The 21,283-nt window shown below is 39.2% G+C and overlaps 1 protein-coding gene across 2 annotated transcripts; it reads left to right on the forward strand.

Moving 5' to 3' along the window:
- Window positions 1-3,641: 3,641 nt before the first annotated feature.
- On the forward strand, window positions 3,642-20,001 carry VNN2 (vanin 2). Of its 2 annotated transcripts, XM_007190880.2 has the most exons (7): window positions 3,642-3,854; window positions 3,973-4,103; window positions 11,022-11,214; window positions 13,161-13,449; window positions 14,776-15,149; window positions 16,536-16,706; window positions 19,449-20,001. In XM_007190880.2, the coding sequence occupies exons 1-7, from the start codon at window positions 3,642-3,644 to the stop codon at window positions 19,638-19,640; spliced, it is 1,563 nt and encodes a 520-aa protein (XP_007190942.2). In that variant the 3' UTR covers window positions 19,641-20,001. The 2 variants fall into 2 exon arrangements, with proteins under 2 accessions (XP_007190942.2, XP_007190941.1); XM_007190879.2 differs by lacking the exons at window positions 13,161-13,449; window positions 14,776-15,149.
- The last annotated feature ends 1,282 nt before the right edge of the window (window positions 20,002-21,283 follow it).

Here is a 21,283-nt window from a genome sequence, read left to right on the forward strand (position 1 = left end):
AAAAAAAAAAGTTCAGGCTGGTTCTGCTCAAGCAGCCATTTCCTTTCTCAATCGCGGACTCAGACAGGCTTGCTAAAGACCAATGCAAGTCTCCGATGGGGACAGGGACAGAAACATTGTTCTTTACCACCGAGTACTTTTTGGGGGGAGAGGGGTACAGTATCATCCTTTTTTTGGTATACAGCATCAAGAGAAAATAGTTTTAAAAGTAGGGCCTGGTTTTTCTCTTTTGCTTACTTATTTTTTGATGTCATCCTTGCTGCTTATGAGGAAACGCCCTCAGTGACTGTACATGCTATTTCCAACTCTCTGTTAATGTCATTTCACACCTGGGAGAGGGGCCAGACCAGGAAGTCCTGAGGCCTGAATCAGAGCCAGGAGCCACCCCTTGCCTTTCTGGGGCCTTGGTGCTCTTACGATGCTTTCGCCACGCCGAGGATGTACGTCTGCCAGGCCCAGCTGGGCATGATCCAGGAGTAAGTGGCCAGGTGCTGTGTTTCCCATCCCATCCTCAGCACAGTGCCCCAGATAGACCAGATTTGTCCAGCCGAACAATAGTAGCTCTGTGGACCTAACGATGAATTATGGAGTCAGGATCATTACATTACTAAATTGTCTCCCCTTTTTGTTAATTATTGTCATCCCATCATAATCTTGCAGAGGACTTTCATATGTTTTTGACTCTCAGAATAACTTTGTGAAGGTGATAGAGCAGGTGTGATTACCTGAACTTTTAAGGTGAGAAATAGAGTTTCAGAGAAGTGGAATGCAAAGCAGAAACTACACTTCTACTCTTCTTACTTATTACAGCCAGAAAACTAAGTCCAGTTGAATACTATTTTAAGAGATGACCAGATTCCCAGTTAGAAACAAATATTTGAACTATGTCTATTTTTTTTATAGTGGCCCTTTGACCCTATAATTTTGAATTGATTGGAACTTTTCACCCTTGAAATCAATTCCATTAATCACAAATTGGTAAATTAGTAAATAGGTCCTATTAGCAGTGACTAATACTTAATCAATGTACCCTGTGGCCAGGTAACATTATTTTATAACAGAGTTAAAGAAGTTAATTAAGCCTTACTTAATCAACCACCTTTATGAACATGAAAATGTAAACTCTTAAAGTTCTATGTCTTGAATTTAGTCTTTTACCTCTGAAGATTTAAAACAATATCAGCTGCTTCTATGACAAATGTATGTAAAAATTATTCACTTTTTTCTTTATGTCTCATGGATTTTTCCATATTTAAATTGTTGTTTCATTTACTAGCTTCTGACTCTTCCATGCCATTGTCTTTGTTACTCAGATTCTCAGTTTTTATGAGACAATTTTGAAATGCTGCAGAGAAAAAAAGGAGCTTAATCACCCTGACTTCACATCAGAAACCACTTCCCCTTTCGCCCTCCAGCCAAAAAACCTGCATAAACAAGACACTATTTCTCTTGTTTATAGCCACAAAGAGAGAAAAAAGTCCAGGAAATTTGGGGACACTGAGATGCGAAAGATATATGACTGTTTCTGTTCTTACCCTCCAAAAGTAAAGATGTTAGCTTATTTTCACCAGCTTACCTAACTACTTACAAGCAAAAGAGATCATGAAATATTACTAATTGGTGAGATTAAATCACAAAGAAGTAGATCACGATCCAAATTATATTGATACTTGTAGAAATGAAAGAGCTTACAGTTCTCAATTACATCAAGTACTCACTCAGTATTTAGATTTATCTGTGGTCTTCCTAAGGTGGTCATTTTGAATGGGGTTCCTTAAAAGATGCAAGTGAGGGACTTCCTTGGTGACGCAGTGGTTAAGAATCCTCCTGCCAGTGCAGGGAACGCAGGTTCGAGCCCTGGTCCAGGAAGATCCCACATGCTGCAGAGCAACTAAGCCCGTGCACCACAACTACTGAGCCCACGCCCGAGAGCCCGCGAGCCACAACAAGAGAAGCCACCGCAATGAGAAGCCCGCACACCGCAACCAAGAGTAGCTCCCCCTCTCCACAACTAGAGAAAGCCAGTGTGCAGCAACAAAGACCCAATGCAGCAAAAAAAAAAAAAAAAAAAAAAAAAAAAAAGATGCAAGTGAGTGTCCAGACACTTGGATGCAGACATTAAACCAGAGTACAGAGTACAGACTCATGCATGATGTCTTGGGTATCGGGGAAGATTCTGGAATCAGGAGTGAAAAGTCCTACGCCCTGCTCTAAGTCACTCTGCCTCTCTATGCCTCAGATTCCTGTCCTGTAAAGTGTGGGCATTTGCATTACATGCTCTGTAGACTCTAAAGGCACTCATAATCTACTATATAAAAATAGATTATAAAAATCTCATTCCCTTCACATTATCCACTAAAAGCCTTGACCATTTCTCTAGAAATTATTTTCAGTTTTCTATTCTATAGAGGTAAGAAGTTATTTCTTTACTAAAAATTTCTATTCAAAGCAGAAAATATGAGCAGACCTCATATTTTAGACCTCATATTTTAGACCTCAAATATAGACCTCATCTATATCAAGACTTTTATCTCAGTATGAGGGGAAACATAAAAGAATTTTATTCATTTGTTTCTACTCTTCTATGCCATCTAAAAGTATTTGAATGAAGAGACTCAGATTAAAAGACAAAATCAAAAACCGAAAAACCCCACTAAACTCTTGTGTGATAGGATTGGCACTGGGGAAGGGAGAATATGGATGTCCTAGGAGGTTATCAGAGGTCACATAACGTATGCGTTTTTCTTAAAAGCTCATTTATGTGGTTATTTGCCTCTAACAAAAATGAAAATTACATCTTATCTGGGTTATAACAGAGATGATCTTTATAATCACCAGCCCGAGTGAGATGCTTCCCTTCCCTTCCATCTATCTCCAAAGAAAGGAAGGAAGGGGGGAAGGAGGGAAGAAAGGAAAGAAGGAAGGAAGGAAGGAGAGAGGGATGGGGAGAAAAGGAGCGGGGGAGGAAGGAGGCTTAGTCCCCGGAGGGCCAGGGCCCCCTTAGCAGAAGTTCTTGATTTCACCTCTGGCTAAACACCAGGGACCAGCCCCTGGAGGATCAGTGCTTTGGGTACTAAGGATGCAGCAGTGAGCAAACCAGACACAAAATCTTGTTTTTATGGAGTGCAAGTTCAGAGTCTTTAATAGGTAAGTCAGAGTGTTGACTTGGGTGAATTTTGTTCCCAATATTGCCCTGTATTGCATTTTCCTAGTAGTAAATATTTTAATTTTTTTCTTCTCTTCTAAAAATAAACATGACGTAGATCTATCAACAGAACAGAAAAAAATTATTATCTAGTTTTTGTAATTTAATAAATGAGATTTGTCGTATTATGGTTTTTCACATGAGAGTTAATTTAGTTACTATTTTCTTTCTATTAATAAAAGGGTACAATTGTACTATATTTGAATTTTGTCTTTTTGAAATTTGACATTAAATCGTATCAATAGTACATGTACAATCCTTGCAATACTTTTTGATTGTATTCATGGAACTGGAATTTTTTTCCTCCAAAATGATCAGGCATAATATTCATAAGATTGTAAAATAAGAGCTGGCAGTCATGTTACCTAAATGTTCCTTTCTTTATAAATACTACATGAATGTTACTTTCACTTGCAGAACTCACTAGACCTTGATCATGATCACTTCCTCTTTTCAAACTTCCGTGGCAGTTTTGGCCCTAATTATTCTGCATGTCAGTGCTTTGGATACTTTCAAAGCTGCAGTATATGAACATGCGGTCATATTGCCGAATCACACAGAAACACATGTTTCTCAGGATGATGCCTTGCTCCTCATGAACAGGAATATAGATATTCTGGAGATAGCAATTAAGCAGGCCGCTGAACAGGTATTCTTTTATTTCTGCTAATCATAATTTATGAGGAGCATGAGAGCTGGTGAAGGTTCGAGTGTTGAATTGTCTACATACATAGAGAAATAATTGTGATTTAACTTGTTTTAAACAGGGTGCTCAGATCATTGTGACTCCAGAAGATGCAATTTATGGATGGAAATTTACCAGGGAAGCCATTTTCCCTTATCTGGAGGATATTCCAGATCCTCTGGTGAACTGGATTCCATGTCAAGACCCACACAGGTATTTGAGTTATCCTAGTTGTTTGTACAAAAGTGCTGTGGTTCTCTAAAATGTACACATTCACTGCAGCAAAATGATAAATCCTGAATGATCATGTATGTGGTGTATGTTATTGTTTTATACATATATATATATATATATATCTTGGCATTCATTAGATATTTAAAAATTGTACCTAGATAGATGCCATTTAACAATTATTTATAATCTAGTATCTTTATTAAATTTGGAGAAATATAAAAATATTTATTACTGGGATTAGAAACTAAGGGGAACACGATCTCATGAATATTAATTTCTCATGAAAGTTAATTTCTGAAGTGGACACGGGGTTGTGTTTGGAAAATATTCCAAGGTCTCTATTGAAGGTACTATATTTCAATTCATAGTCTCTCTGCTCTAGAATCTGTTTCCCAGGCAGAAAGACCTCACTATCTACTTTCTAGTGAGACTTTATGTTTTGAAACCTTGCATTTTCCTAGGCTCATAAAGCTAATTTTCCTGGGAAAAAGTAATCTAGAAACTTTCTAATATAAAATATTTAATATATGTGTGTATATTTAATATATAACTCCTACTATCTACTAAGGCTTGAATTATTGAGGCATGGATTGCACACTTCTATATTGGCAGTAAAAAGTCCCTCACTCTTTCACACTCGTTCTTTCTCAACTCTCAAATCCTCTCACCATTTCTTACCCTCTTGCACTTTCTTTCACTCTTGTACCTCAAATTAAGTTTATTAAACATCCCTTTGCCATGTTCTTGCTGGAGGATTATAGATACCACGCTTTTTGAGGCACTCCTGGTTAGTGTAAATTTTATATAAGTGTTATCAGAAAGCGGCTTTTCTCAGCTCTAAAGAGACTAACCGCACGAGGAGAATATCGGGTTACATGACAGTCAACTGCTCCACTTGCCAATCATTCCTGTTCTGAGCTAATGCTTCCTATGATGTTTGTAAGAAACACTTTTGTGGAAGAAGAGGGGCAATAGCTGGACAGTCTTTCTTTCTATTTTTTTTTTTTTTTATAAATTTATTTATTTATTTTTGGCTGTGTTGGGTCTTTGTTTCTGTGCGAGGGCTTTCTCTAGTTGCGGCAAGGGGGGGCCACTCTTCATCGCGGTGCGCGGGCCTCTCACTGTCGCGGCCTCTCTTGTTGCGGAGCACAGGCTCCAGACGCGCAGGCTCAGTAATTGTGGCTCACGGGCCCAGTTGCTCCGCGGCATGTGGGATCTTCCCAGACCAGGGCTCGAACCCGTGTCCCCTGCATTGGCAGGCAGATTCTCAACCACTGCGCCACCAGGGAAGCCCTGAACAGTCTTTCTGCCTAGAATTTTTGAGAAGGGGGACAACCCATTTGTCTTCATCTCACAGTAGGATTGTAAGATGGACTTCCTGTTAAAAACAACATATGATGCAAATTTATGGACTAGTCAAATATCACAGTAGCTATGGAAACTGGTGAAGGTTGGGGGGGAGGTCTACTCCATATGGTTAGTAAATACCTCTTTCATAGCTCTACACTAGAAAAAAGAAATTTTGACAGAAAATGGGCTTGCATTGTCATCCAATACAGTTACATTTAATTCATTTAACTATTACTTATTGAGCATCTACTGTGTGCCAGATACTATTTTAAGAATAGGAGATATAGCACTTATTCAAACAAAGTCTTTGCCCTCCCTGTGGCTTATGAATATTCTAGCGGGAGAAGATAGATGTAAACAAACTCATTTATTATATAGAATGTCATTTGGAGATAAGAATAGGGATGCTGACTGAAAAAAAAAAAGCATAACCTAATAGTTGACAATTATGTTTTCTCTGGGGCTTTACCAAGGACTTTAGCCTGGGATACAGCCCCTCAGACACCTCTTCGGACAGTTCCAAAGAGGTAAGGGCGGAGCCAAGATATATGAGTTTTTGCAACGCCCCCAAAGGAAAAAACAAACAAGGTAGCCCAACATCAAAAGATTACTGCGAATGGGACTTCCCTGGCGGTCCAGTGGTTAGGACTCCGTGCTTCCACTGAAGGGGCCGCAGGTTCAATCCCTGGTCGGGGAACCAAGATCCCATAGGCCACTCGGCACGACCAGAAAACAAAAGAAAACAAACAAACAAAGAGTGACTCCCAAGTGTTTGGCCTGAGCAGTTGTAGGCGTGGAATTGCCATTTACAGACATAGGGAGTGATACTGAACCAAACTTGGGTCCACTTGCCCAGGCACAGTAAAGCCTATCTACTGACACGGGGCTGTGGTGAAGGAAAGTGCAGGGCCAAGCAAGGCATACAGGCAGCTAATGCTCAAAAGACTGAAACTCCCCGCTGGATTTTAGGGAAGGGTTTTTAAAGGCAAGGTGAGGGGGAGAGTGGCAGGGTGTGTGATCTGCTCTTGCACAGTTCTCTGATTGGTTGATGGTGAGGTAACAGGGTGATGTCACAGGGGTTAACATCATCTCTCCTCAGGCTCCAGCCAGTCTGGGGGTTATGTGCTCATGGTCATCATGCAGTTAGCTTCTTCCATCTGGTGGGGATTTTAGTATCTGCAAAACAATTGAGGAATGTGTGTCAGACTCTGTATTTATGTTCTTTGGGGAGGAACTAAAGATTCTGTGACTCTGCTGTATGGCTAATCTATTATTTAAGTTGTTACCAGTTCTCCCGGCCCAACTGCTATTTTTTTGTTACTATGTGTTTACATTCTTCCAATCATTAATTCTTGAGCCAGTTTTTTGTGACTCAGGGGAGGCCTGGGAGACTAAAGCTTTTCCACAAAGAAAGAGGCAGGTAGAGGACATGGAGGACGGGGGGAGTCTGTCCTGGGAAGGTCCCATGGGGTCCTCTTGGTTACAGGAGCACTGAAGGAATAGAAAGTCTGGGATGGAACTCAGGAAATCAGTTTTGTGCATCTGAAGTTTGAGCTGTGATTTAACAGATATCCAAGTGGAGATATAACCTTGGCAGTTGCATATTCGAGTCTGGCATGAAAGACAAGGTCAGGGTTGGAGGGAGAAAGTCAGGGAGAGAAAATTTTTAAATCAGATTTACTAACCTGGATAAGAGTAACTATCAATCCATCCCTTTTCATTCATTCATTCACTCATTCACCCACGTAACCAGCAAATGTATAAAGAACTACAGTAAGGAAACAGGAGGTGCAGTCATGATAAAGAAGCGTCTGAGGTTTGAATTCAGACTGCCTGTTAAACGTAAGCTCCAAAACACATAATTGTGCTGTAAAAATCAAAGGTGAATCTTACTAGATTCTCACTGGTGAGGTCGGGGATGTGCCTTAGCAGTGGCAGCTCAAATGAGGAACCATCTATAAATATCTCCTAAGTAAATCTAGGTCCACAGTAATCTTCTCACATACAGGCCTTTTTTTTTAAATATAAATTTATCGATTTAATTTATTTATTTTTGGCTGCGTTGGGTCTTTGTTGCAGCGAGTGGGGGCTACTCTTCATTGCGGTGCGTGGGCTTCTCACTGCGGTGGTTTCTCTTGCTGCGGAGCACGGGCTCTAGGTGCACAGGCTTCAGTAGTTGTGGCACCCGGGCTCAGTAGTTGTGGCACATGGGCTTAGTTGCTCCGCGGCATGTGGGATCTTCCCGGACCACGGCTCAAACCCGTGCCCCTGCATTGGCAGGTGGATTCTTAACCACTGTGCCACCAGGGAAGCCCAATACAGACCTTTTTTTCAAATCACATTGCTCTTAATGAAACTAATGTAATAATGTAGTTTATAGGATGGATAAGGTTATCATTATTCTATTCAGACACTCACTTTTATAAATTTCCTCTTATTTGCCTTCTATAAATAAACTCCATGTTCAAACCTATTAAGCTTTAGGAAATAAAACACAATATCTATCATCTATACAAGAATAGTAAAGTTGTATTTTTAAATATTGATAATCATATTTAGTTTAAAAAAGATACCCTGACATGGCTCTCACTCTGTCCCTTTCACATTTAGTGTGACTATTCTCAAGTAAGGTTAATAACTTATCAATAAGTATATTGCCAACTCCACATTGGTCAGTAATGTCAAAGAGCAAAGAATCTTGGTCCTCAGTGGAAGCAGAAATGTCTCAAAGAGTTACCTATTCACAGATGAAACCACAAAAATTAAAAAGCACTCTACATATTCTTTATTCGGGGTAAAAATAGAGACCTTTCAAGCACATTGTTTTTTTTAAGATTTATTGATTGATTGATTGATTGATTGATTGCTATGTTGGGTCTTCGTTTCTGTGCGAGGGCTTTCTCTAGTTGTGGTGAGTGGGGGCCAGTCTTCATCGCGGTGCGCGGGCCTCTCACTATCGCGGCCTCTCTTGTTGCGGAGCACAGGCTCCAGACGCGCAGGCTCAGTAGTTGTGGCTCACTGGCCTAGTTGCTCCGCGGCATGTGGGATCTTCCCAGACCAGGGCGCGAACCCATGTCCCCTGCATTAGCAGGCAGATTCTCAACCACTGCGCCACCAGGGAAGCCCCTTTCAAGCACATTTCAATTTTTGTACTTTTGTTTTTATTTAGAGAATACTTTGTTAGTTTCTGTAATCAAACCCATGTAGATAAGACCTTACATATTTAATACAGTGTGTTACCTCTGTACAAATGGAAAAAATTATGTTTTAACGTTTCTAGACCAATATAGCTGTTAATTTCTGTACAGTGCCAACCAAACACAGTACAACTGGGATACTTTTTCCAAAGTTGACAGCACAGCTAAAGTTTCCAAAAATTCCAATTTTATGTATATACATATATATGTATATATATATAGATTTATTATTTATATAAAAAGACCAAGAGCAGTATTTTATGCATCAATAGCAGCAACAGCTTTTCCAGGTTCTGCAGTCATCTGCACAAAATTATAGAGACATCTAGCACACTCTATTAAAAAAAAATGGTAAAAAACAAAACCTCAGAAAACAGCAAAGTTCTGTTAACCTGTTGTGGTACCTGGCACCCTTTTCTTTATTAGCTTCTCAATCATCATCTGGAAAGAAAACATTCTAGAATAACATCATTATAAATAGATCGGATAAAGCATGGTCACTACTATGTATCATAAAGCAGGTACAAGATATCTTACATTCACAGAGGTATGATACAGTACTGTCCTACATCTGTAATACTATAGGATATCATTAAAAAGACATTATTTGAGACTTGATTCTACTTTTCCAGCAGAGGGCCCAAGGGATGGTTACAACACAACTCTGGTACAGAAATGTACCTTCTTAGATAAGATTTCCCTTCTTTAGTGGCACAGGTCTAGGCACTCACTGTCAAGCACATTTTTATGTCCTTAAACATAAACTTTTAAAAAGTATTTCTATAGTAGGAAAGTTAGCTTCATCATATAAAGTTATTCAATTCACTGTAAAGACACAGTAGTCAAATTTTCTATAAGCCCTGCAAACATTTCTGTTCATACTCCTTTCATCTCCAAAGATAAGAATTATAGACTGCTTTGCATAACATAAGGCCACAGAGTTACAGCTAAAAAGAAAGTCACAATGGTAAGAATAATGTCCCTTCTGTTGTAGTCTGCTATTTATTTGTCAGTTATCTTGGTATCTTGAGAGTATGGGCTTCCAAACGTCAGGGCACTCAGAGCTGGCCTTGGTCTAATGGCTCACAGCACTACCATTTCCAGGGGAGTTCCAGTGGTGTTCCATTCCTGCACTACCCAGATAATACGTCTGCGTTTCGGATTACCACCACTAACAAACTGAGACCCCTACCTCCGCCTTAACACCAGGAGGAAACGTCATTTGGCTATTCCCCAACTACCAAGAAACAAATTCCCAAATACATCTTAAACTTCAAGACTTTAGGAGCGGGATTATTTTTGGAAATAATAAAAGAATAAACTTCCTTTATAAAAAGAAAAGAAACTTACCGCTAAGAGGGAGAAAAAAATTTTTAACACCGTGATGAGTTCATCTATGGAGTGAGTTAGAGAAGAGATCTAATGCTTGAGCTATAGGAAACTACAGTGTTTAGACTCAGTGCAGATGAGGAGGAACCAGAAAAGGAGATGGAGAAAAGCACCCAGTGAGTAGGAGAATGAGAGCGTGGGGTCCAATAAGCAAGGTGAAGTGTTTCCGGGAGGAGGGTGTAAGTAACTGTGTCAACTGCTGCAGGTAAGTAGCACAAGATCACAAGATGCCACATGATGATGACATCATGTGGATGTCATCATCAGCATTAGCGAGAGTTGTCGGGTGGGATGATAGCCATGAAAGCTGATCTGAGCACTTCTAAAGAGAACAGGAGAAGATGGGCTGAGGATAGCAAAAAGGCCCCCTCTTCCAGGGAGTTTTGTTGTAAGATGGACCTAAGGAATGGAGCATAAAGTAGAGGGGCATGGGGGTCAAGAGAGGTTTTTATTTTATTTTGTTTAAAGATGAGAGGTACTAGAGCATATTTGCATGCTGATGGAATGATCTAGTAGCGAGATGACAACTGTTGATGCAGGAGAGTGAATAATAAATTGCTGGAGCAATAGATACAATGTGGAAAAAAATTCATCAAGGTTAGGCATAATTTGTGACTTCTGCATATAATCTCTATCATGTCACATAATTATCATTTCTTTTTTGGTGGAGAACAATTAAGATCTAGTTTCATAGCAACTTTGAAGTTTATCATACAGGATTGTTGACTATAAACGCTATGTTATGCATTCAGTCTCCAGGACTTATTTATCTATTAGTTGCAAGTTTGTACCCTTAAACTGCATCTCCCCAGTTCCCCACAATCCAGCCCCTAGTAACCACCATTCTATCTTCTGTTTCTACAAGTTTGACTTTTTAAAATTCCATATATAAGTTATATTGTACAGTATTTGTCTTTCTCTGTCTGACTTACTGAAATGTCTTAATTAAAATTGGATTTAGATTTGGTCGTACACCAGTACAAGCAAGACTCAGCTGCCTGGCCAAGAACAACTCTATCTATGTCTTGGCAAATATTGGGGACAAAAAGCCATGTAATTCCTGTGACTCCACGTGTCCTCCTAATGGCCATTATCAATACAACACCAACGTGGTGTATGATGCAAAGGGAAAGCTGGTGGCACGTTACCATAAGGTAAGAGGGGGTGGGTGTGTAATATGCAGCCTGCTATGAGGGGGGTGGATGCTGTGTATAAGAGTTAGAGCTTCGTTCTCTTATAACACAATGTTACCAAGAGTTTTTTTAAAGCGAGCAATAAAGAAAATGACATTTCAGAAATGTGGAAAGAATTGTAGGCAGAGACCTGTAAGAAACGTTTGGTAATACTCCAGGATTGAGATAAAGCATATATAAAACAAGTAATTTTAATACTGATATAAAAGATACTGAGATGACTGTAGTCTGGATCCCATTTAATTTTGAAATGATAAAAGATGTTTTCACATTGTATGAATCAGTTGCATGGAAGTTAATTTCCCTGCTTTCTATCAAGTCACAAAAATGATCTTTCTCTTTTCAGTTTCTATACCAGTTAATTTAATTATCCTCTTATTGATTTAAGGTCAAATCATAAAATTTTTACTTTAAAATCTGAATTGAAAGAGTAAAATAACCTGAAGTGATAATTTTATACTAAATTGGACCGGGAGAGAGGCTGACCTTTTAAATGGTTATGGGATGTGCAGATCAGCGTGAATGTCCCTTTTCCTCTCCCATATTTTTTCTAAGCATCTTAATTGTGGCTTCAAAATCTTCTGACTGGAGAAATTATCACCTGGAAGTCCTAGGGAAAAATAAATATTACTCAAGAGGAGTGATATTGAGCCAATGACTTTCAAATGTTTTTGATCATATACCTCTATATGGAAAAAAATTTTAACATGAGTCCTCAAAATCAAATATATTTATATTTAATTGTGTGTTTGTGTATTTATAAATAAAACACAAAACTTTCAAAAAGTTTTCTTCATAAACTTGTGGGTTTCACAACTTGTTTTTATATGTAATTAAACTTCTGTGTTCTCCTCAAAAATATGTCTCAGACTGGAAATAGAAATGTCAGTACTTCCTTTTTCCTTATTTCCGAGACTGTGTTTGCATTGTGAGTATCATTTTTAAAGGCTCTTTCTTTGCAGCTACTCTTCCAGTCTGTAAGTGTTGACCTAGTTAAACTGGTAGCATAGTTGGTCAATCCATTTATCCAGGCCCAGTAAACGGCAGGATGGCACAGTGCACCGGATGTGGACAGCTAATGAGGACCTGGGTCATCCTAAAGTGAGACGCTCTCGTTCTTCCATCAGGGTACCTCGGAACAGTTCGTGACCCACGCTCTCTGACATATGGATCTGATAAGAGTACTTTTGTCAATCAATTCTTAAAATGCTAGTAAATTTCAATTAAAGATTTTTTTTAGTTAGAAAATAAATGTAGAGAGAAGTTTTAATAGTCTGGCTCCCAACCCTCAGTCTTTCCTACTTTGCAAATCATTTTATTAAGCTGTGGACCCTGATTATTAAATTAGACTAGGTCCATTTCTCAAGTTTACTTGGAGGGAATCAGAGAGAATGAAATAAAACATTTATTTTTAACAACAATTTTGAAAGCTGGGTAAGAGTCCCTGAAATTACTTTGGATGGGACACTGTAAAGAGGGAGAGGGCCTCCCTCATCTGATTAATAGATATTTATTGTGCATCTATTATGTTTCGAGGTATCAGGGACTCAAAGAAAAATGATGTATGTCTTCAGCTTTCAAGAAGCACATAGTGTTTAGGATTTATGGGGAGGTATTTGGCTCCTGATTGAGAGAGGGAGGGAGTTAAGGAGAGAGAGGGAGGGAGAGAGAGAGAAAGAGAGGGAAAGATAGAGAGAGAGAGAGAGGGAGAGAGGGAGTGAGAGAGACTGTATTTCTCCGTATTTTTCTTTGGAAATTAACTTCCAGTCACCAGAGTTATTCACCTTCTATAGGTTTTCTGCTATTGAGCATTGTCAAATCTCAAAATTACTAACTTGGAGAGTTTTCATGTGTCACCTCTTCAATAAACAAGCCTTTCCTGGTTTTATCCTGTGTGTTTGTTATAGTACAACCTCTACTCTGAGCTTCAGTTTGATGTCCCCAAAAAGCCAGAGTTGGTGACTTTCAACACCTCCTTTGGAAAGTTTGGCATTTTCACATGCTTTGATATTCTCTTCCATGATCCTGCTGTGACCCTGGTGAAAGATTTCCACGTGGACACCATATTGTTTCCCACAGCTTGGATGAATGTTTTGCCCTTTTTGACAGCTATTGAATTTCATTCAGCTTGGGCAATGGGAATGAGAGTTAATCTTCTTGTGGCCAACACACATAATGTCAGCCTAAAAATGACAGGTAATTCATGACCAGATGTGGTTTGCAGATTATATTTCTAAATGCAGAGAAACGTGTGCCTCAGATATGACCTGTTGTAATTTTTTGGTTCTTTGTTGGGACTTCTTACTATGTTTGTATCCTTTCATTAAAAAAAAAAAAAAAAAAAAAGAGGAAGAAGAAAAGAAAAGCTACTGCTTGATTATAACAGCTATGGCTGTGTTAAGACTTTTATGTGTATTATTTCATCTATCCTCACAACAACTCTACGTATGCGCTGAGTACTATCATTCCAACTTTGCAGATTAGAAAAGTGAGACACACAAAAATGCAAGTAACTTGCCAAAGGCCACGAGATAGTAGGGGGCAAAGCAGGGAACTAAACAAGATATGCTCTATAACTGGCAAGGCAGAGTAGTGTATTATTGACATGTTGCTGTATAACAAATTGCTTTAAAAGTAAAAAGTGAAAGTGGCTTAAAAACAATAAACATTTATTATCTTACAATTTGTGTTGGTCAGGAATTTGGGAGTAGCTTAACTGGGTGGTTCTGGCTCAGGCCATCTCTTCAGGTTACATTAAACTGTTGGCTGGGCTGAAAGTCATCTGAAGGCTTGATTGGGGCTGGCAGGTCTGCTTCCAGAATGGCTCACTCATATGGCTATCGGTAGTGTTCCTCTCTTTCTCAGTGGGTGTTGAGAGGAGACCTTCATTTCTTGCACATGGGCCTCTCCATAGGGCTGTGTGATGTATCCTTATGACATGGCAGCTGGCTTCCTCCAGAGCAAGTAATGAGAGAAAGGGGGAGAGAGAGAGAGGGAGATAGAGAGAGAGAGAGAGAGAGAAAGAGAGAGAAAGAGGAAAGCTGCATTGCCATTAATGACTAGTCACAAACCATTATTTCTACCATGTTCTATTGATTAGGAGTATGTCACTAAGTCAAGCCCACACTCAAAGTGAAGGGAATTAGATCCACCCATTGGAGAAAGGAGTTTTGAAGAATTTTGGAACATATTTGAAAACCACCACAATGGAGAACAGGAGGGAATTTTGTATTAACTTCCCTACCTCTCAGGAATGCCTGAGTACAATGATTTTAATATTTGGCTTAGTTTTCTATAATGCTAGTAAATTATATTCAAAGTTTATTTGAAATGAGACCACTGATCACGTAGTTTAATCTCCTCCAGTAGAGAATAGGAGAAGTATTATACTTAGATGTTCAGTGCCTTGTGCTTTCTCATTGTGACTAATCTTGTGACATGACCACATGCTGAATTCTGATGGGGAAACTGGTGGTGTTGGGTTTGCTTTTTGTTTTTAAAAGACTTGTCTTCCATTCACAGGCAGTGGTATCTATGCACCACACTCGCCCAAAGTATATCATTATGATATGGAAACAGAGTTGGGAAAGATCCTCTTTGCAGAGGTGGATTCGCATCCCCGAAACTCTCTGACCTACCCACCAGCTGTGAATTGGAGTGCCTACGCCACCACCATCAAACCATTCCCAGGACAGAAAAACTCCTTTAGGGGCTTTATTTCCCGGGATGAGTTCAACTTCACAGAACTCTTTGAAAATGCAGGAAATCTTACAGTCTGTCAAAAAGAGCTGTGCTGTCATTTAAGCTACAGAATGTTAGGAAAAGAGGAGAATGAAGTGTATGTTCTAGGAGCTTTTGCTGGACTTCATGGCCGAAGGAGAAGAGAGTATTGGCAGGTAATCTAAGCTCGAGAGAAAGGGAGTGTTTGGATGTCAGTAAATTCCAGGGTTAAGTTTTCATATTTGTCCCAGGGAACCAAATGCTTTTCCTTGGCATGACTGCATGCATTGCCAGTGTCTCACACACACTCATACACACACACACACACAAACACACACACACTTTGGGATTAATCATGTGATATTTGCAAGGGGGCTAAGTATCATTGATTGCTTGCTTTGAGCACATTAAAAGAATACATTAGCCTGACGATACTGATTTTCTATTTGACTAATGAAACTAGTTCACATATTGAAGTGAACTTCAAGAAGGCTTCTTTAAGCAGCTTTGCTGACACATCTGAGTATAAAGTCTTGTTTTAACTTTTAAAACCAACAATAAGTAGGGATATCACTTTTATTTTAACTTCTCTTGTAACCAAATATCCTGATCATTTCATGCCCTTCCAGCGACAATTTTTTTAAACTTTTTGTATTATGTTGGCTATGCATTTGTTTTTTCTTATTTTACTCTGTGCCTCACTGCCTTCTCCTAAGGAAACGAATATGAAAAAAAAAAAAAAGAGATGGTCAAAATTTTAATCATCCTTTTGGCTTTTATATTCCTGTTGCCCAAATACCTCTACTTTCTTGGGCCAAATGCCATCATCTGACATGCCAGACTAATGGTTTATATCTGTTACCAAGTCCAAGCTTGTACTGCTTGCTGTATGACAGACCAATACATTGAGAGATGAGTTGTTGGGACAAGGAATAGTGACTTTATTTGGAAAGCCAGCAGACTGAGAAGATGGTGGACTAGTGTCCCAAAGAACCATCTTCCCTGAGGTAGAATTCAGGCTTCTTTTACACTAAATGGGGAGGGGGTAAAGTCCTAGTTCCAGTAAGACTCTGGAGGGGATGTGTTTATTTTTTCCTTCCTGCAGCCATTCATAGGTGTGCCTGGTCTGGAAGTTTCCTGTGAGCTAAACAAAGGTATTTTAGCTCATTACATGAAAGGCAGGATTCTTAGAGATGGTTCATTATGTATAATTTAAAGCTTATAGGCAGCATGCCTTTAGTGAGTAACTTGTAGCAAAAGCAGTAGACTACAAAGGTTTAAATAAAAAGAAACAGATCCAATATGGAGTGGATTTGTTCTTTCCTATTACAAATCCAGTTTTAAACTGGCTTCTTTCTTTCAATCCCACTAGCTACCCAGGAAGTGAGGGTTGGTTCTTAATCATTTGCCATTTTCAACAAAGTAGGTAATTATATGATCCAAATCCCTTTATCAAATGGTGAAAATATTTACTTTGCTACGTTTATAAACTGAGTCAACAGTTCTAGTACAAGTAACTTAGATGCAAGACATTGCATTTTATCTGCATCTCTTCTACACAGGTATGCACAATGGTGAGATGTAAATCTACTAGTCTGACAACTTGTGGACAGCCAGTAGACACTGCTCTGACAAGATTTGAAATGTTCTCCCTAAGTGGCACATTTAGAACGGAGTATGTTTTCCCTGAAGTGCTACTTACTAAAATCAATCTGGCACCTGGAAAATTTGAGGTAGGATAACTTTAAGAGTGTCTTCATTTTATCTGTTTTCTGAAGTCAAATAAAACAGGCTATGACAACTGTATCTGTTAACTTTTGCTGTGTAACAGACTCCTCAAAATTTCATGGCTTGACACAATAACCATTTCTTTAGCCCTGATTCTGTGGTTGGTGATGTGAACTGGGTGTAGCTAGGCTGTTCTGGACTAGAAGAGGCTTGGTTGATCTTGGCTGGGCTCATTCATGCATCTGCCACTAGCAGGTGGGTTAGCTGGGGCAGGCTGCTTTGTGATTGCATAGTCTTGGAGAGGTGGGATGATTGGGGCCACTCTCCCTCTGTGGTCCCTCATCTTCCAGAAAGCCTGGTCTTGTTCACATGTTAGATTAAGGAGTCCAAGAGCATAAATAGGGAAAGACACAATAGGTCAGTTCTTTTCAAGTCTCTGCTTGCAACTGGGGGTTGGGGACCCCTGCCATAGATGACAAGTTTTTTACATGAGTCACACTGACCATGTCTTCCTGAGTATTTTCCCAGTTTCCTTGACTGGTGGACTCTCCATCAACACATATTTACACGTTATCTTTGAGGATCACTTCTGCAGAGATTCCAACATATCCATTGCCTATCTTTTCCCCATCCTTAGTTCTACGCTAAGAGCATGAAGTGTTACTGACCATCACAACTGTGGGAAACACCTTGCTTTAACATTTTAGGTTAACGCTGGTATATTATCAGAAGTGTGGCCTCTGCAACTAGTTATGTAAGTTTGTGCAAGTCAGTTAACCTCTGAATTTCCTACCTGTAAAATGGGGAGAATATCTTCCTCACTGATTTGGTAATGCATGTGAAAGCACTTTGTGAACAGTGAAGCATTATACAAGTATCAGGATGTATTTTTAGGTACTTACCTCAAAGAGTTTACCTAGTTAACCAAGTTCATCAACAACTGGAGGAAAAGCTTGTCAGAATTAGGCCACATGTACTGAACATCATGTAAGTATACATCAATGTGCAGACAGACTGGAGGAGTAGGAGGCCAGGTCCCACTGTAGATACAGTAAATCAGAATCTCTGAGGATGAGACCTATATTTTTCATAGTCCTACAGGTGATTTTGGTGGGTAAAAACTACCAGTTTAAGGGAATAGTCAAAAAGGTCAAATTATCTTGAGTGTGTAACATAGAAGGCCAGTTAATTATATAGTATATTTTAGGAAAATTTGTAACAAGAAAGCAGTAAAAATGCTAAGTTCTAACTAGAACCCAAGGGACAATCACTGATGTGGAACAATTAATTCCAAGGAGGTCAAAATAGACACAATTTTACTATATTGATGAAAAGTCACAAGAAAACTAAATATTTGTGTTTAACTTGTTTCAAACTTTCACCCAAATGTAATTTGAAATACACCTCTTTTATTTCATTTTTGTTCTTTAAGGAACAATTTAATAAACAAGGGACTATTTAGAAATAATGAACACTTAATAAACAATGAACATTTAACATTTTATATTTGTTCATTTAATTACCAACAGGTTGTGTGTTTGATGACTTGTCAGTGAGCTATGTTTTTGTGTGTATGTGTCACCACAATTATCATCTTCGGGGATATTTAGTTATTTTCTACTTCTAGTTATTAAGTATCTAATTTCTCACCTTCTAAGTTCTTCCCCATCCAAACTGTCCTTCTCACAACTGACGATGAACTCATTTTCTTTAATTCTTGTTCTATCTGTTGTCTATTTGTGTTTTTTTCTATTCTTGTTCCATTACTTTGCATACATTACTCCCTTACAGAGAAGCCTCTTGCCTTCAGGATAGATCTGATCATTCATGACTTTCACAAATCCGATCCCTACCGTTCTCTTTGACCATATGGCTTAGTCTCCTCTTCAATAATCTTCAACTCCAGCTAGTGATGTGCTGTATATTGTAACAAGCCACTCTCTGAGGAAGAAAAAGAAAAGCTCCGATTTGTGGCATTTGCCAGTTATCATGATGTAAATATTCTCACCACCATCAATTTCAAGAACAGCCATGCAACAACCAGCTGTCAAAGTTCCTGGAGATTTAACAGTCTGTTGTGAACTTACACACCACTGCCTCCAGCACACAACTCGTTCTAACCAAATTGGAGTGAGAAAGCACATTGCCTAGATCTGTCACATACATTCCTGTCTCAGAATGAGCCTTTGCTGCTTGATTTCCACTTGGCACAAAGTCTTCCATCATACAGCCCCAGGAAGAAATTCCTAACTGCTCCTTGTAGCAGACTGTATCCCACCTTGGGAAGCAGAGCAGTTCAGCTATTCCTTCTCAGACCTCCTAAGCACACACCTGTTTCTCTCTGCAATATACTAATATACTGATTTCTCTCTTTATATGTGGGATCTTCTCAGTTTCACCATTAACTTTTAAGCTTCTTGAGGGAAGGGTGTTATTTGTGTTCCTCTGGCTCCTGGTTATCTTGCATATAATTGGACTCAATAGATTTTTGCTACTGATGATTTCTGACTTTTCATTAAGGGTTACATCTGATTGTTTAAACTCAATTATTGAACCCTCTAGGATGGCTCTAGTCTTCCTTACATATAAAATAGCTGTTTCCTATCTTTCCCACCTGTTCCCCAACCCCCAACCCCAGCCCTAGCCCCCTTACCTACCATGATATCTAAGATGGTTTCAAAATCATGTGTCTGCTTGTAATGTATATTCTAATCAAGTTGACTATACTTTTCCCACTTTTTCTTTAGGTACTAAAAGATGGGCGTTTGGTAAACAAGAATGGATCATCTGAGCCTATCCTAACAGTGTCACTGTTTGGGAGATGGTACACTGAAGACGTACGTTCCATCTCAGGCAGGACCAGCAACTCAGCGACAACTTACCTGATAATATCCACATTATTAATGATCATAGCTTTGCAAAATATTGTGATGGTGTAGGACATCATCACTTTATCATATTCATTGTTGCATCCCAAGTTTACTAAGAAACTTTGAATGGCTCGCTCCCTACTATAGACCAATGATTTCCAAATACATATTTTTTCTCATCAAGGATTATATTTAAGTGTTATGGTAATTTTGCCTCTTTTCTTGGCTACGCTGAAATAACACAGTATGGTATAATTGTATAATTGAGGTTTGGGTCATGTAAATGAGGATTAATCCTGACTCCAGCCTTACTTGCTGTGTGTGCTTGTGTGTGTTTGTGTGTGTGTGAGCATGAGCAGAGTGAAGAGCTTCAGGGACGTTGTAAATATAGTGGTAGCCTTGGGAGAGAACAGTAATGATGGGAATTGAGACGTTTATGACTGAATTCCATTTGACATTAAAGACAGTTTGAACTCATCTAGTTTTCTGTGCTAATGATTGGGGAGGATTTGCTTTCTAATCAGATGGAAACATAAACTCATTGGAGTTTCATTGGAAACATAAACTCCAACGTTGAGGTTTATCTTAACAATGAAAGTCGTTTTGAGATGTTCTAGAAGAAATAACAGCTAGTCCAGGTTAATGGGTATTCATAGCTCCAAACAGTCCTACCTAAAGGCGGTGGTGTAACCTAACAGGCACAAATCCCATAACACAAAGACCATGACTGTTTTTAGTTTTTTGTTTTTAATTTATTTTATTTATTTATTTTTGGCTGCGTTGGGTCTTTGTTGCTGTGCACGGGCTTTCTCTAGCTGCGGCAAGCGGGGGCTACTCTTTGCTGCGGTGCGCAGGCTTCTCATTGCGGTGGCTTCTCTTGTTGTGGAGCACGGGCTCTAGGCACACGGGCTTCAGTAGTTGTGGCTTGCAGGCTCAGTAGTTGTGGTTTGCGGGCTCTAGAGCGCAGGCTCAGTAGTTGTGGCATACGGGTTTAGTTGCTCCGCAGCATGTGGGATCTTCATGGATCTGGGCTCGAACTCGTGTTCCCTGCATTGGCAGGTGGATTCTTAACCACTGCGCCACCAGGGAAGCCCCACCATGACTGTTAATGGTAACACTATTTTCAACATTGAGTATCTGCTTTTTTAGTGGTGATGAATGTACATGTATGTAAATAGTCCAAAATCACATAATCGTCAAAATTGTGTGTTCTTTTATCTCTTCATAAAATATAGAACATTTCAGATTTGCCAGGTTTCGCTTGAGGAAGTTAGACATTATGCAATGGTTTTGCAATGTGTTCTGTGACTCTTGGGCAACGATATTTCACTTCCAGTCGACCGCTGAAACTAAACCTACTGGTTTGGGAAAGATACAAGCAAGGATATCCTCACAGATTCTAAGGGACAGTTCTTCCCTTCATTCACACTTAGAGCTGTCAGCTGTACTTCAACTCATTAAAAATAAAAACAAACATGAAAAACAAAGAGCACCAGTCGCAAGGAAAATAAAGAGTACTTAACTGCAAAATTGCATCACAATGTTTTAACCCATATCTTGTCAGTGGTTTTCACACACCCACTGTGTTTTATCAAACAACTCAAGTAGTTTCATTTGGCATTGATTTAGGGAACTACGCTTGAGGGAGTAGCTCTTTAGTTTCTAACGAATCTGATGTCAGAGTCCAGTTTCTTTGATAAGCGTCTTTCTGT

This window comes from Balaenoptera acutorostrata, chromosome 14 (assembly GCF_949987535.1).
Source record: "Balaenoptera acutorostrata chromosome 14, mBalAcu1.1, whole genome shotgun sequence".
Taxonomy (NCBI): Eukaryota; Metazoa; Chordata; class Mammalia; order Artiodactyla; family Balaenopteridae; genus Balaenoptera; species Balaenoptera acutorostrata.